This window comes from Solea senegalensis, unplaced genomic scaffold, assembly GCF_019176455.1.
Source record: "Solea senegalensis isolate Sse05_10M unplaced genomic scaffold, IFAPA_SoseM_1 scf7180000014135, whole genome shotgun sequence".
NCBI lineage: Eukaryota > Metazoa > Chordata > Actinopteri > Pleuronectiformes > Soleidae > Solea > Solea senegalensis.
This window is the reverse complement of record NW_025320974.1, coordinates 1-15,448: the sequence shown is the minus strand read 5'-3', so window position 1 is coordinate 15,448 and position 15,448 is coordinate 1. Positions and strand designations below refer to the sequence as shown.

The following is a 15,448-nucleotide window of genomic DNA, read 5'->3' as shown; positions in this document are numbered from 1 at the left end:
TGCCTCTTCTAATGAGTTGCTTTGGTTAGCAAAGAGGGAGCTTTCAGTCTAATTATCAGCAGTGAGTTAACAAGCAGACGACACAGGAATGAACTGCAATGATAAATGAAATATATAACTACATTAAAGTCACTCAGTTTTCCACAGTATCCACAACACTAAATGATTTCTTCCGTCTGTCAGAGCATAGCTTTCGTAACGCTTGGTGAAGGGGGAATTACCACTCAGTGCGGTCGGCGTCACAGTTGCAGTAGTGATGTGTGTCCACACAGTCGCCCTGCAGGCCACAGGCACACTGTTGGCTGCCTGGTTGAGCTCCACCCCAGTAAGTCTGGAGACGACCGGTGCCGGGACCCCCAAACCACCAGCTGAACGGAGAACCCTCTGAAACACACATAATCACAAACTTTAACGTGTCTACCGCTAAAGGACCCTGAAAAGGGAAGTTCTACCTTTGTGGGAAACATTGTCACGTCTAGAGAATGGCATTTTCCTTCTGGAGAAATAGTTTTTACCTATAGAGAAAGAAATGTTACCTCTGGAAAAGGAAGTTTTAGCTTTGGAGAAAACACCTTTACCTCTAGAGAATGGCATTTTACTTCTGGAGAACTTTTTTTTTTTACTCTGGATGAAGATAAAAAATGATGTAGAGAAAAAAAAGACCTTTAAAAAGGGGAAGTTTTACCTCTGCAGGAATACATTTAACCCATACTGATGTCTCATTATGTTTATTTTCAACACCATTGCTAGTTTTGAATTTCCCAAGAAGAAAAAAACAAACGAAAACAAAACCCTGACCCACGTGGGCCCAAATTAAAGTGACTTAAACCACACCATCAGCTCTTTCTGGGTTATTACATGCATCTTGTTCAAAAGTGATAACGTCGTAACGGCTGCATTGATCGTTCATGAGGTTGCTGTGAGTGTTCAATAGCTGCTTAACCGAAAATAAGAGAGGTTGTAAAAGAAGAATCACCAGAGCAACAAAAAAGGTTATGAGGGCTGCAGATCATTTTAATGGTCCATATATACTTTCTGAGACCAGTGCGCACACGACAGCAGCCTCTTGCGTCAATCAATAATTGACTCGGATGCTCACAGTACATAAAAGCTGTAACACAGTGGGAAATAATGTGCGCTGTACTGGGATTCTAAGAAAATAAGTGAAGGCTGTATGGAAAAACAAAATCCCCCTCTCTCTCCGCCTCCCAAGATGAAGGAGAGGAATGTTTTCCAGCCAACACTGAATACATTATTTTGAGTTGAGGTCCATGACAGTATAAATGAAAAAATAATATATAAATAAATTCACATGCTGAGCGTGTGTAGGTGGGGAGGATGGAGAGAAGGTGGTTGGAAAGGTCTCTGCTGAGTCAGCGATTCGGAGAGCACCAGAGAGCTTAAAATGAAAATTTCTTTACCCATTCTGTCTTTTCTGCCTCTTTGGCTATCTCCATCCATCATTTCATATCCCATCTCCCAAATACTGGTTGCCTCACCACTCACGTATCTCTCTCTGTAGTTCCACAGGAGTGAAAAAACTTAAGGGTGTGTGGACTTGCCTTGGTAGATATATGCAGTGTACTGTATGTACTAAGTAAACAAACCTGTCAATCCATACAGTCACAGACTAACTCAGAAATGTCTTCTCCAGTCCACTTTTCATGTCACGTGAACATAGTGAGTGATTGAAACATGGTTTGTAACGTTTCTCCTGTTACCGAAGTTGTGGTGGACAGAATTTAGCCATGTTATGAATGAATGAATGAATGAATGAATGAATGAATGAATGAATGAGTGAATGGCTGCAGGGATGTCAGTCTGACAGAAAAAGAATGGGCTGAAATGGCATCAATGCTTTTACAGTGGTTAAAACATAACTTATATAACTTATATGTATGTATATATATATATATATATATATATATATACATATATATATGTATGTGTATGTATATATACATATACATATATATAAATATAATATAGCCATATTTATATCACAAGGAAGGCAGAAAGTTCTTGGTTGTTCCAGTAGAGACAGACGACATGTTCGGCAAACCTGGATAAAATGTCTAGCGCAAACAAACATTCCTCACCTGGGGTGTTGAGGAGGCGGGACTTCCTGCAGTGATAGGACAGTTCCTGTTCGCAGTGCTGTGATTGGCTGATCATGGCCGACAGTTGTTCCTCAAGAGACGAGTAGTCAAAGTGAACCGCATGCTGGTTCACACCTGGAGAGGGTTGGACTCTGGTCAGCTCTGTGTTGTTGTGCTGGACCACCATCCATGTGTTCTCCTCTAGGGCGAATAGATAGATAGACAGAGATGCTATTAATTACAGTTAATTAACAGCTTCTTATACGTATGTATTTGTGTTAACTCTGACAAGAACAACATGTTATGCTTGGCTGTGACATGAGGGGATGTAAACTGCCTTTAAAGATTCAAAAGGTTTGAATCTGAATCCTAATTCTTGAGATTAATAATCATAATCTCAGCCTAAAAAAAACATCACATAAACACAAATTTAAACTCAATTTAGTTTAGTTATTTGCACCAACATAACCGGTGAAGACAATGTTGGTGCATTTCTTACATATATCATGTCCCAGGTGGAAAAGTAATAATCCCGGTTTATAATCCTGGGTCAAATGACTCTGCAATAGATGTGGATTTTTTTCAGCAACGTAAATTCACATGGCACAAATTTCACCACTATGTAGTTGTATAGAATCTGTATCCCTCTGCTCCTTCTTGGGTTACGTTATCACATGCACTGTTCTAAAATCATTCTGTTGCTAGCGACTTTAAAAGAGGGACTGAATGAAGTGAAAGATATTAAAGCATAATCACCGCCACATCATCGATACTGAATTGTACTCTTGTAGAAACGCTTAAAACCTGCATTTCTCTGGTTAACCGTATTACCTTTGTGTAAACAAGGAATTACAGTAAAATGATAACTATATGAATAAACCAGACTTGCATATGAGCGTGAACCTGACAGGAGAAAATAAAAGCATGAGTTTCATCGTAATTCATATTTATTTATAAGGATGGATGACCAAAAATAGTTGGATGAATGAATTGAGTGGATGATCACAATTCCATTATAACATGTTGAGTGACGATGAAAGGCTGAAGGTGTGCGTCACCTGTCATGTTGCAGTAGACCAGCTGAGGTTTGATTGGTCCGCTGCCGTCCACATCGATGTAAAAAAGCCCCGACGTGTTGCCGTTGTGCTTGTAGGCCTCGCAGGACTGTTCGTGCACAGCTGTGAGGAGAATAATGAGATCAGCTCCTGTGGAGGATTAAGGCTGCTGCTGCTACACTGCATGTGTCACCACTGAATCCTCACCGGAGTTTCCTTTCTTTCTTTCTTTCTTTCTTGTCTGTCCGTCCCACTGGACAGAACAGAAATGACTGAATGAACTCAGACCATAAACCCTCCATGACTTCTCTTTCTTCACAAATCCCTGTTTCCACTCGGGAGGTGTGTTCAAGGTCAGTCACTGATGACCCTTCTGTTCCACTGTGACAATTTATTTTGTGTGTGTGTGTGTGTGGCCCGAGCTCAGGACAGAAAGCTGCAAATCCTAAATATTAGTATTTTAAAGTCTTGACCAATCCTGCATACAGCTGTGTGAAAATATGCCACACAAATAACCTTGAAATCAGTTCCATGTTTACGGGGTAAAATGTGTTAATGAGTTTTAATAGGTCTTTAAATGTGGCAAATAAGATTTTATCTGAACTCAGGCAATCCGATCTTCCATCTGTTTGCCTCTGGTTTTAATTCATGCAGGAAGTATTCACTGTCTCCCTTCATTATCATGTTTCACACATGGCTCCCTTGTTTGCATTTCATCTGTCATCGCTCCCTGTTTCCCTGCCGTCGTGTTCATGTCGGGTGATAACGTGGCGGCATCTGCCCGACAGGAGACTTACAGCTGTGGCAGGTTGCTCCGCTGTAGCCGCTGTCAGAGCAGTTACAGTGGAAGACAGTCCACGATTGGCTGCAGTGGCCTCCATGTTCACACCGATTGGGAGAACACCTGGGAAAAAAAAAAGTGTTTGGGTCAAGGAAAATGGTCGAAGAAGGCCGTCGTCACCAAATCCTCGGTTTTAGTCATTCCCAGCAGGAATATTGAAAATCTCTTTTCCTGCTATAGTTTAAAGAAGAGTCTCCATGGTTGTTTATAATAAAAATAACTCTGCAGGTCATCAAAATGTTCTTATTTGGACACAGAAAATGACCTCATTAAAGGGGAAACAGCCCAGAATCATCTTCCCATAGTGTGAAATACTATATTTTTCCACTTCCAGATACCTGTGACTAAATGTCCATAGATCCACTGTGATGTGTAGGTTGTAATGCAAATGTGTAAATGGTAAATTTAGCCATACTATTTACTAAATTGCACTTATTTCTCTCAAGCAAATTTCACGTTTTGTAAAAAGATACTTCATTAAATGTAAAACAAAAAATCTGATAAATTCTTGTTGTTTACAGGTTATTATTCCAAATTGTGCAGTATGTGGCACAAGTATGTCTGACGCCCCTGATTAAGAGCAATGGGGATTAGGTAACTTACACAGGGGTAACCCCGCCCTTGATCGGGTCGGGACTTGAACTAGCAACCCTTTGCTCACATGTTCCCTTTCTGCCCCATAAATGCACTTATTGATTTTCTTTCTGGTGTTTCAGAAAGTTCGTTTCTTTTTTCACATACAGTACATAGACATATTTACCTTGCAAATGATGCATTACATCTATTTTTTTTTTTATCTGTTTTTAATCCTTTTGCTGCCTGACTGTGTTTTTCTCCGAAGCTCTCGCTGTAGCTGTGTTTGGAAAAATTAAACCTCTATTCAGAGTAAATATTGCTGTTATTATTGTGACATTATTAATTATTTCAAGGTGGTAATAGCCTTTTAGTTGCAGCTATTGAAAGTTATATATTTGACGGCCAACATGTTTGTACTGTGGGAGTTTGGTTTAAAAAAAAATAAAATAAAAAATCTGCTATTATACTGAAATATGACATCAGAAGAATACCTTCCTACCCTTTCCCCAGAGAGATGAAAAGAATAATTTCATTACTTCACAGATTTCTCTCCTAACATTTTTCTTTCATATCACATAAAAGCTTTTTTTTCTTTTTTCTTTTGCCTGAATAGAAAGTATCCACTCACTTCTCCTCGGCAGCAGAGCTTCACTCCTGTCAGGCTGTTTGAAGAAGTTCTCTAAATGAACCCAGCTGCAATGAGATGACACTGAAGCCTCGGCGCGTATTTATAGATAAATATCCCACTGCTGCCGTGACCATCGTGACATTAATCATGTTTATAGGCGGAAGGAACGGGACGCGAGGGAAGCAAATGGGGGAACTGTATCTGGATTATAAAAAAACAACAACATATGAAGCAAACTATCCTTGTGTTGCATATAAACAGGCCAGGTTTTATATATGAGTGAATAGGCGATTTATGTGCAGCAGATACTGGATGTGAGGGTCAGAAGCAAAGTGGTGTCAGAAGATAAAATGAAAAAGGAATGGAGAAGATGCGTTCAAATCCACAACTGTCCATTTGTATGTTTTGGCACGCTCACACATTTTTGGGACTCTGATTTCTACTGTAGGCTTTTCTACGTGTTTTAGGAGAGCCAGTGATAGTGTTTTATTCTCGATAAAAAACAAATGGTTTAAGAGAGGCCACGCGGTTGGTGGAGTGGTTAGCACTCTTGCCCACTCAGAAGAAGCAGAATTTTCTGCATGGAGTCTGCATGTTCTCCCCGTGTGGGTTTGCTTCCCACAGTCCAAAGACATACAGCTTTGGGAATGAGGCAAATTGGATACTCTAAATTGACCGCAGGTGTGAGAGTGGATGGTTGTTGGTCTCTGTAATGGACTGGTGACTCGTCCAGGATTAAAAGTAAGCAGCTGCGCGTGCACTACCCAAACTTTACAAGTGAGATTGAGAGAGGCATCTGTGAAGGTACACATTCCTTGAGTTCAATCTAAATTTGTAACTGCTCTCTTTACTGCAGCCGAGTCACGGAACAAAAACAAAAAATACCCCTTCCTTTAGATCTCTCAAATAAGGAAAGAAAACAAAATAAAGTCATTGCCAAATGGATTTTGAAAGCGGACTTTCATTTTAATTTAAATGCTAACACACTGTAGCTTTAAAGGTGCAATGCTGGGAAAGTTCAGGTATGTGGTCTGCGTGTTCAGGTCATCCTGCCATCCATCTATGATAAATGGGAGGTAGATAATAGAAGACAGAAGATACATCATCTTGTTTGAGATGAATCAGGTGACTCCGGGAAAGGATTAGCACATAAATAGCACAAGAGAGGAGATAGCAGAATCTGAGCAATTGCGTTCTTAAGTGTACTCCTTTCTCTTACCCTTTAATCAAACTACATGTGAATACCACATAAAACCCAACTACACAGGCATCAGACGAACACACAACCTCTACACAAGGAGGCCTTTTGGGTTGTGTCTTCCATGAGGCGACAATACTAACAACTGCACCGCTGCGTCAGGCAGTCAAAACTGTTCATACAAGTCAGAGATGAATCCACAACTCTGTAAAAGGGAGATGGAGGAACAGACAGAAGACGATGAGTAATCGTGTTTTTATCCACACTGCTTTGACTCCATCTGTTGTAGGACCAGCTGTCACCTCCAAGGGGTTTGACACACACACACACACACACTATTTTACGTCACTGCTGTTTACAAAAAAAGGCGGTATGAGCCTGTGTATGTCGTGCTACTTGAATGCACACTTTGCTGATTATGTTTACTTGCCCAAAATGGTGAAAAGAAAAGAGGTGACTGTACAAAAAATTCAGCCTTCCTTTAATTAAGACTTTAAGAAAAGCCATGACTCAGCATCTGGCCAATCTGTTGTGATGTGGTTCTCCTTCATCACACCGACATACACTGGTGCTGATCTGAGAGAAACCTCAGAACTTTGACTCACTTCGAGTTCACATTGCAGCACTTCTTGGTCCGTAAGTTTGGTGTTCATGTATATGACACAAATACATGAATACAAATACCATATACCATCAATTGCTTGACCCTGCGTTACAAGGGGCAGGGGTTAAAATCTACCCCAACAAAATGGGACATGTTTTTGCCAGATTTTCAACATGCTGCAACAAAAAGCATCAACATTTTTTTTTTAGATAGTTTATTAATCCCTGCAGGGAAATTATTCTCTGCATTTTGACGCATCCTAGAATTAGAAGCAGTGGGCTGTCACACTGAGCAGCGACAGGAGTTGGGTACCTTGCTCAGGGGTACCCCAGCCTTTTCGCCCTGTTGGGGACTTGAACCGGTGATCTTCCAGTTACAAGCCAAGCTCCCTTTCCACTTGGGCACAGTCTGCCCTCAATCATGGATTACTGGCATTATTATACTTGTGCCTGAAGCATAAAATGTCAATAGCAGAGAATACAATGTTTGACTGAAAATAGTCTAATTACATGAAGGTACAGTATGATATTAGTCTCATGTGTGCTGGATCAAGCCTCTATTTGGGGATCAGAAATCTATAGTTCGGAGAAGTTTTGGGGAAAACAATTGCCATCATGGTACGGTTCAATTTGGAAAGGGTTAGCCCTGGGTCTGTAGTACAGTACCTTAACTTGGTCGGTCGTACCGGTGTGACGACAATGAACAATGACAACAACGCTAGACATCCAGCAGCACTTTTTATCCCTGCTCAGTTTGTGGCTGTTTGTCTCAACAGGACACCAGACACTGGTCGCAAGGGAGTGACGTTTTTCTGTCGCCCAATCAGCTGACTGTCGTGGGTGGGGCCAGTCAAGCTCTAATTGGCTAATAAAATAATAAGAGTTGCGAAAACCAGGCGAGAAAGTAAACCAATCACCACCAGGATGGCCGAGAGGTTAAGGCGTTGGACTTAAGATCCAATGGGCAAATGCCCACGTGGGTTCGAACCCCACTCCTGGTATTGTGTTTAAGCAGCAAACACATGAAACATAAAAACAGGGTAAAGATCACAAACACTGGGTCATTGTCACAGGATTTGGCTTTAGTCAATGTTGCAATTATATCACAAATAAGACGCAAACACGATTCTGTTATAGCATCAAAGGAAGAAGGAAACCCCACTCCCGACAGTGGGTTTCTCTTAGAGACCTAACATTTGGTCTATTTAGCTGAATTTAATTGGTTATCAGGTGTAAAGTCATCGGGGGACAAGATAAGCTTGTTTTGTGTCTTTGCACAGAGACTGGGTCCATTATCTTGATGGTTTACAGTCTTCATGTAATCAGGATGGCCGAGTGGTTAAGGCGTTGCACTCAAGATGCAATGGACATAAGTCCGCGTGGGTTCAAATCCCACTCCTGGTATTCACCTCTTTATTTCCCAGTGGATGTTGCACCTATATCTTTGCAGTACAGCACATTATGGACTCACACCTTTGCAACAGCAAACCCACCATATCGGAGGAAATAAAAAAAATGTCTGTGTGGACATTTAGACAGATTCCTTTATACACTGCCTGGCCTTTAGCTTTGATTTGACTCATTCGCTGTGGCATTGTTTCGATAAGCTTCTGAAATGTCACAAGATTTATTTCCGTCCAGTGTTGCATTAATTTTTCACCAAGATCTTGTATTGATGATGGGAGAGTCACAACACTGCGCACAGCCTTCTCCAGCACATCCCAAAGATTCTCAATGGGGTTAAGGTCTGGACTCTGTGGTGGTCAATCCATATGTGAAAATGATGTCTCGCGGAACCACTCTTTCACAATTTGAGGCTGATGAATCCTGGCATTGTCATCTTGGAATATGCCCGGGAAGAAAAAAATCCATTGATGGAATAATCTGGTCATATTCACAGTATATTCAGGTGGTCAGCTGAGCTCATAATGTTGCTGAACCAAGACCTGACCAAAAAAAAAACAACTTTGATTTATTGACCAAGTTGTTTGTGATGTGACTTTAAACTAGGCCTAAAGTAAATTAGAGTTGACTTGTTCATATCCAACAAACACGATGTGTGAAATTTAATTAAAAAAGTGGTAGTGAAATGTGGAGCCACAAGCCCTCGGTTGGTCCTCGGTTGAATGCTGCCCATCAAAAATATGACTATAAAACTGAAGTTTTACGGCCTTCTTTAGAGGCCAAAGAAACTGACGGAGCAATAAAAAGAAACGGATTCAGAATAAATAAAACCAGAGTTAAATCTCCATCATTAACAGGAAGTGTAACATACTTTGTGAGTGAGGATAGCAGACTGCAGTGAGACATTACAAAATGAACAGGAACGTTGATTTATTACATACGAGGGAGAACATAAATCAATTTCAGTGGTTATTTCAAAGCCTTTGATATTCACTGAACACAAATTGTCCATTTTTAATAGAAATGCTGTGAGCACTTACTTTTAAGTTTGTTTTTTTTAAAGCTTGTTTGTGACTTTTGTTTAAGAAAAAGAAACATTACACTTTACCTCCACAGATGTGTCTCATATAGAACTGTAAAAAGAACAGAAAACGATTTCAGCTCTTGGTCTTTTAAGCCTCTTTTCTGAGAGGTTAAGGTGTTGGACTTAAGACCCAACGGGCAAATGTCACCTCTGGTATTGTGTGTAACACAATAGGCTGAACGAGACTTAAAGGTGTAATCAGTCCCTGAGTCCTAGGAGATTGTCAGTAATGTAAATATGACAATCAGGTTACCATGCTCATTCATTCTTTCTTCTACTTTCCACTTGATTTATAACATCAGTAAACACTTTTTCTCAGGAGTTCATGATCTCAGTTGTTTCAAGTCGTCTTACATAGCGCATGATGAATCTTTCGTAAATAGTATTCCGACTTATAGGAAAATAAGACTGTAGAGGACGGCAGTGATTGACAGCTGGTACAATCTGATAGGAGCCTGGTTGCATGTGGCGTCTGTGCAAAAACTGTCAAATAGCTCAAATTGCAAATCACAAAGTGGGAGTGTGTTTTGCAAGTAGAAGGCTATATACATATTTATTCTAAGTGTTTGATTATGTCACCATTATGGTGACATACTGTCTTATTCTCACTAAATACCCATTGAAGGTACCTAATATGTACATTTATTACATTAGTTTAAGGGGATAAAAAAAAGAAGGGCATGTTACTCTACTTACAATGGGAAATGAGTCAATGGCCTTTTTACATCGGGTTAACCTGTATTCATAATATGTATAAACCTGATCATTTTGGCGTAGAAAAAGTATTTGAACTGATGCTAGTTGTGATTCTGACCTGTCAATGATGCCACACATGTCGATCTGCAGGTAGCTGTAGTTTCCCAGCAGCCGTTGCTGGACCAGGATCAAGTCCACTGGCTGGTCGTCCACAGTGAGGAGACGCATGCAGCCTTGGAAGGTGTCAAAAGGGTTTCTACATTCCTGATTGTAGTGTTCAGCGGGACAACCTAGACGAGCAAGGTGGTGGAGAAGTTAGATGAGAGATCAAAAGTCACAGTGATCCAATCAAAAAAGAAGGAACAGATGCAGGGAGAAGCCAAGAATGAAGTACACAAACAGGTCAACAGTTTTCGAGTTTTACCATTTGGGTAATAAAATAATTCATAGAAATTGCATCAGAAATAAGACAGTAGAACTGTAACACTACCTTTTTCTAACAAAATGATTACCATACTATTACCATGTGGTTTCTGTACTGTAATGAAAGCAATCTATAGCTGCTTAAGTCTATGATATCCTCAGAATATGTTGGGATTCACCCTTATTTCTTAACTCTTGCACCAAAGTCTATGCTGTCTCATTTGGTAGTTTGGTAAGATTGTGTCACTAAGGTAGTTTCTTATGCAAGATTTGAAATGTCACAAATGTCACAAAATTTGAGGCAGCAGTGGATCAACTTTGGATGTTTATACAGTATACTGTATTTTTACTGATATTTGTATAAAACATTTTCCACTCTTACCCCCAAAAAAGAGCTGATGTCTTATGGCGACAGGAAACGAGGGGCTGGAGTGAGCGACACCTCCCCCTCCTTCATCGACAGCGATAGCCACGCGTCCTCGTCCAGAGGTGAAATCCACTGAATGCCACTGACCGTCGTTCAGAGCTGAACCTGAAGACCGGACGTCGAGCATGAAAAAAAAGCACTAGTGATTACGACACATATTTGTTCAAAACAACGTGATAGTACGCTAAACATTTCCAAAGGATGGAATGACAACGTAACCATCACTACCCAATACTACAGGCTAAAGGGGTGTGGTTGTGAATCTGACAACAATCAAACGCGTGACAGTGGAGGAGTTTGTAACAATGTACAGACAAATGCAGCCTTTTGGTGTTAAGTGTCTTATCAACTTGCAAAGGATCTTTAAAAAATAAATAAATCCCACTGCGGTTGAGCTGCTTTTGACTTTACTGTAGTAGTGATCCATTCTGACCGAATATACAGAGTACAAAGAAAAGGCTCCGTCCATTCATCTAAGAAGCATAAATGAGCCTTTACTGTTCTCATGTGGTGATATGATACAACCTTGTCCAAGGTTGTCGTGAATAAAGCACTTGAAGGGTTTTCAACTGCGATGTAACAAAGTCTCTGCAAGGATGGAGAACTAATGCATGTTCGATGTAAAAGAAACACATTCAAGGATCTTCTCAAGGTTTTGTAGGTTTCAGTTAGTGGCAACAAGTTGATGCTCTTATTGTTATTGCCCATGTTTGTAAAAGAATCAGTGTAACATGATTTGTATGCTGTCCCTCATTTGAAAACAAGCAATACTGTCGAACCTGACTGAGGGAGCATTTGTGTTTATACAGCAGTAGAGCAAGACGGGTTTATTCTGTCAAACAGTAAAATAAGCGGCAGAATTAAACTCTGAAACTTCTTGACTTGGCTGTCTCGCTTTACGAGCACAACGTTGCTTCCTGTGTGCAGTGGGGGAATGTTGCCGCGTGACATCTAAACACTGCAAAACTGAGAACTAAAGAGGGTTGTATGGAGCGGAGCGGATGAATCAGCATTGTGTGAATTCACATTCACAGATTGAGTTTTTTTTAGGTGGTTAGACTGACCTGCACTCAGCTCCAGCACGGCCCTGCCAGTCTTATGAATCTGTAGCCGCAGTCTAGACTCACTCAGGTACAACCAGACTACGCCGCCCTCGTTAGGAATGGCAAAGGTGACCAGAAGCCCCGCGTTGTTCCACGTCCTGAACTGAAACCCCACGGACACGCCCTCTGAGTCGGATGTTGCTACCACCGGCAACTGGAGAAAGCTCTGGGGGCCGGGAAACGTTGCGGCGACGGAAACTGGCTCAGCACAAGAAAAGGTCACATTGCCCTGAGACGGAGAGAGAAGTCGAGTGGAGTGAAAGTAAAAATGATTACCATTGTGTTAAAAAGTGACATAGCACATGAATATTAATCAGTTGTGGAGGACATTGCTCATGTGGCCTCATGTCATCATGATCTCATCAGCAAGTCTCCTCGAGAACAACCATGAAACCATCAAACTGAAGAGACCAGTGTCACAATCTCAGCGGCATGGAGTGTTGGATATGTATGTGAACATTTCTATACAGACATTTCCTTTGCGGTCCATTATTTTGAGTGGTGGTAATGACACTGGGTCCATTGCTAAAGCTGCAGCAGTAATATATTACAATGCTCAGTCTCAGCTGGGAATATCAGCCTGCTATCTTTATAATGCTCTGGAAACACAGATGACATCTAAAAGCCCTTTGTAGAGCTGTTAAAGTGATAGATGAAAGTGCACAGGAGGATGCAGCAGTGCTGGAATATATGAGGGGAAAAGTGAACAAAACCTCCAAAAACCATTCACTTCCACTCATGCAATCCCAAAATCCTCCACTCAGACATATGCCATTGAAAGCTCCACTTCTTTTTTGTTACCATGCCTTTATGAAAGGCCAAAAGCGGTCTCTCTATTAAAAAGGACAATAACTGTGTTAATACTCAACGACGCTAAGAGCTACAGTGCTCTTTTAAAACAGCCTCTATTAAAACTGCCATCCATGCATGCAAATCACCCAGAGTTCTTGCTTCCTTGTGCTGTGGTCCTTAAATATAACAAGTGACCGTTTATCAGAAATGGTTCAGAGCTGCTCTCTCTCCACTGAGCTCGCTCCACTTGTCCTCTTATAGAAACCGTTCTAATGATAAATATAAGAAAGCATTACTGAAAGTCTAATAATCGGCAACTTTCCTCAGGTCTCTCATCACTCACTGTCCTCGTTAAGTGCTTGTTATCATCATTAACTAGGCCAAGGGCTAATTAGCAGATGACGACACATGATTACCGATGGTTTCCGAAAAGTATCAACCATAGCTTGTAAATAAATAATGAAAGTGAAGCCAATACCAGTGCCTGAACCCTGTAGTCTTTTGAATGGTCGTCAGGGGGACGACTCTTCTAGTACGTATCTTCTTTCTATTCTATTCTATTCTATGATAAACCAAATGATGTTCCTAAATAAACAATGAAGTGCAGTATGTATTCTTTCGAATACAGTTCCTTCTGCTGGCCTAAATACTCTTAGTTGTGACTATTAAATGGCGATTTGCAAACAATGGGAGACTGCAGCAGCTTCAGTTACTGTGTGTCATGATGTTTCTTGTGAAGAAAGTCACAAAAGAGAGAAAAAACAAAACATAAGCAGTATGTTTTATTTACTGTGGGTGGCAGCTCCAGCTCCTAATGCCCAATTCTCGCTCAGGAGCTTGATGTCAAATTTGCTTTTTTCGCCGAATGACTACTTTGTCATCATCATCACCATATTGAAGAAGTTGAAAACAACAGGCAGGCAAATATTTATCTTTACTGTTTATCTCTCAACAGATCTATACGGTTTATGAATATCTATTGTTATTGAGGCCCAAACAAAGTTAAATATTGGCGTTGATATTGACGAGCCTTCATGATGAGAAAGTCGACATGTATGAGAGAGAACACTATAAATCCCTTCTGTGTACTGAGAGGAGTATGGGTAGCAGCAGTGCTTCTACCCAAATATGTGTGAGGGTGAATTAAAGGGGACTCACACATGGAGGCGTCAACTGAAATGCTTCTCAATCACTTTGAAAAGACGTTGCCAAATTGAATTTTGGCTCCATTGCTTTGCTTTGCCCATGTTGTGTGCAGCAGAAATTGAGAAATGTTCAGTTTCCTAAGCGACAGTGTGAGCACCAGCCAATCAAGACAGGTCATAGAGATATTCCAACACAGACACGAGCCAGTCAAATCACGTCAAAACACTAAATACAAAAATGTTCAAAAGGAGCCTTTGCACAAGGCCATTCATTCCCATTTTTGTTAGACAAAGTGCAGCCAACAATAGCAACATTAGCAGTAGGCCATGACAGATACAGCTCTGCTAACCTCTGATAGCCTCATCCAGCATAAAGTGTCAGGCCCACATCATCAGCCTGTATCATTAACAACATGAACAACTGAATTTGAATATTTCCTCTCGATTTCACTCAAGTTTGGTTTCTACTAATTCCAGAACAAAACATATGGGTTAACGGGTTTATCAGAGCTTTATGTTACTTGTTAGTTTGTTGCAGCTGAATACTGCTAAATGAAAATTATAGTCAACATAAGAGATTGTGCCGCAACTTTAAATTACTTTACAGTATTTACTGTAACAGGCATGCTACAAAATTGGTCTTCACAGTTGAAAGTGCTTACCAAGAGAGTAACTTGTTGGTTCTTGTGTTTAGCTCGCTCTATCAAGTTCAGGCCGTTGTACAGCAGGTTTTCCAGGCAGCCGTGGAAGTTCCTCTTGGAGTCGAGCAGTCTCAGAGGGTTGAGACTCAGGGATGCCCCCACACTCAGCTGTGTTGGGATGAAAAGTTTAATAAAGCAGCAAAAATGAAATATATTTGCAGTGTAAATGTGCCTACGTGTGTGTCTGTGTTCCACCCCACCTGTTCTATGTCCCAGTGACTGAAAATTGCAGGGATTTGAATTGTCTCACTGTGTTTGTCCACAGTGAGGTTGAGGTGGGAACTCTGCCGCTCCACTGCGACATGATGCCAGTGACGATCATCTAACAGGCTGCCAAGGGAAGCAAGACACTGGGGTTCAGAGGACAAAGCCCCACCTAGAAGAGAGGAGGGGTGGAGTAGATAAGTGGTAGTGGAGGAGTTAATGAGCGAGAAGATGTGAAAGCAGATGGATGAGAATTTGAATTGGAAACACATGAAGATGTTGAAGATCCCAGAGATGGCCCCAGGAGAAAATAAGTGACAAAAAAAGTTGGAACTCAAGGGGTAGTGTAGAGGAGGCAGGAGGACGAATAAGAAGAAAGACAGGAAGGTGGATAAGAAACGAGGAAGATGGGTGAATATCAGAAGAACAGGTGGTGAGAAGGGAGGACGTTTATTAAAAACTAATCACA

General features: G+C 41.0%; 1 protein-coding gene and 2 non-coding genes across 3 annotated transcripts in view; 2 read left to right on the top strand and 1 right to left on the bottom strand.

The window, feature by feature from the left end:
* Window positions 1–15,251, bottom strand: part of LOC122760889 (contactin-associated protein-like 4) — a 39,921-nt gene extending 24,670 nt beyond the window's left edge. The window contains exons 1-9 of the mRNA XM_044016087.1: window positions 14,976–15,251; window positions 14,737–14,883; window positions 12,099–12,366; window positions 10,990–11,139; window positions 10,303–10,474; window positions 3,952–4,058; window positions 3,158–3,277; window positions 2,100–2,300; window positions 222–384 (exon numbers count right to left, since the gene is read on the bottom strand). Coding sequence (XP_043872022.1) covers window positions 222–384; window positions 2,100–2,300; window positions 3,158–3,277; window positions 3,952–4,058; window positions 10,303–10,474; window positions 10,990–11,139; window positions 12,099–12,366; window positions 14,737–14,883; window positions 14,976–15,251 — 1,604 coding nt within the window. The remainder of the gene's footprint in view (window positions 1–221; window positions 385–2,099; window positions 2,301–3,157; window positions 3,278–3,951; window positions 4,059–10,302; window positions 10,475–10,989; window positions 11,140–12,098; window positions 12,367–14,736; window positions 14,884–14,975) is intronic.
* On the top strand, window positions 7,919–8,001 carry trnal-uaa. Its single transcript has one exon. It is a non-coding gene; the product is annotated as a tRNA-Leu (tRNA).
* On the top strand, window positions 8,322–8,404 carry trnal-caa. The gene has a single exon. It is a non-coding gene; the product is annotated as a tRNA-Leu (tRNA).
* Window positions 15,252–15,448: the final 197 nt, after the last annotated feature.